The following is a 1,993-nucleotide window of genomic DNA, read 5'->3' on the forward strand; positions in this document are numbered from 1 at the left end:
AGTTTGGCAAATATCCCAAATGAAATTCAACTCTAAGTTCAAAGTATCAAACCGAGATAGAGCTAAGTGCCTCTGTGACTCTCTGGGTGGTTTGGAGAGCGTAGGAATGGAAACCCAATTGTCTCCCACTGAAGGGCTGCGAACACCTGTTGCTTTATCATGGCAGAATAATAGTAACTGCAGATGAGATGGAGGAGTCCCAGAGCAACCGCTGCTGGGACGCATCTTTAAATGCCAACAACCCCGCCCCCTCTCAATCTCAGACACGTGGTGTCAGACCCACTATATCCCACAGCGACAGGAACAGCCAGCATTAAAACGGACACCTGACTGGGTTTGTTCGGTGTCTCCGGGGACTCCAAGCGCTGTCAGGCTTTCTCTCTCTCTCTCTCCCTACCTGCCGATTTGAAATGCATTTTGTTTTTGTTGTTGTTGTTTGTTTGTTTCTAAGGAGGAAGGGGAAGGTTTATAAGGCTGTCTGGAGAGACTAGGGCTAGATGGCCAAGTCACCAGGTCTGGCCCGCCCGCTGCTGGCCTTGCTGGACCTTCCTGGGTCCAGGAGGACCAAGGGTGGGGAATGCATCTCCACTGCGGTGGCCAAGGCCTGCTCTCCCTCCTCTGGCGTCACCACCAAGGCACTTTCCTCTAAGCTGCTGCCACTGCTGTCCGTGAGCCCCTTCCGACCCTCAGGGCTGGACGCGGCCGAAGAGGCCTTGCTGGCTGGAGTGTGCCGTTCCGGCACTCGGCTGGCCCAGTTCTGCTCTGTGATTAGATGGTGGCCATTGCAGCGCTTGACAGGCTGGTCTCTGCCTTGTGCATCGTTCAGGGTTACCACTGTGAAGTCTGCTGGTGGTGGTGGGCCCCCAGGGAACCCTGTGGCCCTTGCCTGTACTGGGGGACAGGCAGGGTGTGTGTAGTAAGGTGGGAGCCCAATGGAGGCGCTGGGCGGATCAGAGCTGGAGGCCTGGGGTAGGGGTTCCAAGGGCTTGTGTTTGGTTTCTGAGGCATCTGGGCAGAAGTGGTTGGTAACCCCTTGCTTGAGCTTCTTCCAGCCCAGGTGGTAAATCTCCAGCATGTTGAGCACCAGTGACGCACAGGCCACAGCTAGCATGAAGATGACGAAGATGGTCTTCTCTGTGGGCCTAGAGATGAAGCAGTCTACCGTGTTGGGGCAGGGCCAGCGGTCACAGCGGTAAAGTGGCTGCAGCTGGAAGCCATATAGAAAGTACTGGCCCGCGATGAAGCCCACCTCGAAGAGCGTCTTGAAGATGATGTTGAAGACGTAGGTCCGCAGCAGCGCGCCTGCAATGCGCACCTTTCCACGGTCGTCACGCAGTGGTGGGTCCCGGGGACTCGCTGTACGCATCGGCTCACGGCCACGGCCGTGCTGAGGGTTGTCTCTCCTCAGCAGCTCCTCCTCCCGCTCCCTCTTCTTCTCCTCCATGCGCACGATGTGCAGCACGTGGCCCAGGTAGATGAGGGTGGGTGTGGACACAAAGATGATCTGCAGCGCCCAGAAGCGGATGTGCGAGATGGGGAAGGCGCGGTCGTAGCAGACGTTCTCGCAGCCGGGCTGCTGCGTGTTGCAGGTGAAGTCTGACTGTTCGTCGCCCCACACCTCCTCGGCCGCCGCCCCCAGCACCAGGATGCGGAAGATGAACAGCACGGTCAGCCACACTTTGCCGATGACTGTGGAGTGCTCCTGCGCGTTCTCCAGCAGCCGCCCCAAGAAGCTCCAGTCGCCCATCGCTCCCGACAGCTAACCTGCAAGGGGAACATGGCTGTTACTACTGGGGAGAGCCGGACAACGCAGCAGCATGGCCGCAGTGTGCTGCCAGCCCCCAGTAGCTTCGGGTCCCCCCTACCTCCGAGCCAAAGCAGGTGGAGGCCTAGGGTGGGGCCGCATGCCTGTAATCCCAGAACCAGGGAGCCTCAGCTAGACAGAAAGACCTTGTATTATTTTTATTGTATTATTTACTCCTCCTCCTCCTCT

General features: G+C 57.9%; 1 protein-coding gene across 1 annotated transcript; it reads right to left on the reverse strand.

Moving 5' to 3' along the window:
- Positions 1 to 493: 493 nt before the first annotated feature.
- Positions 494 to 1,747, reverse strand: Gja3 (gap junction protein alpha 3). The gene has a single exon (XM_036198635.1). It carries the CDS (start codon positions 1,745 to 1,747, stop codon positions 494 to 496), a length of 1,254 nt encoding a protein of 417 aa, XP_036054528.1.
- Between the last annotated feature and the right edge of the window lie 246 nt (positions 1,748 to 1,993).

This window comes from Onychomys torridus, chromosome 9 (assembly GCF_903995425.1).
Source record: "Onychomys torridus chromosome 9, mOncTor1.1, whole genome shotgun sequence".
In the NCBI taxonomy this organism is placed as follows: Eukaryota; Metazoa; Chordata; class Mammalia; order Rodentia; family Cricetidae; genus Onychomys; species Onychomys torridus.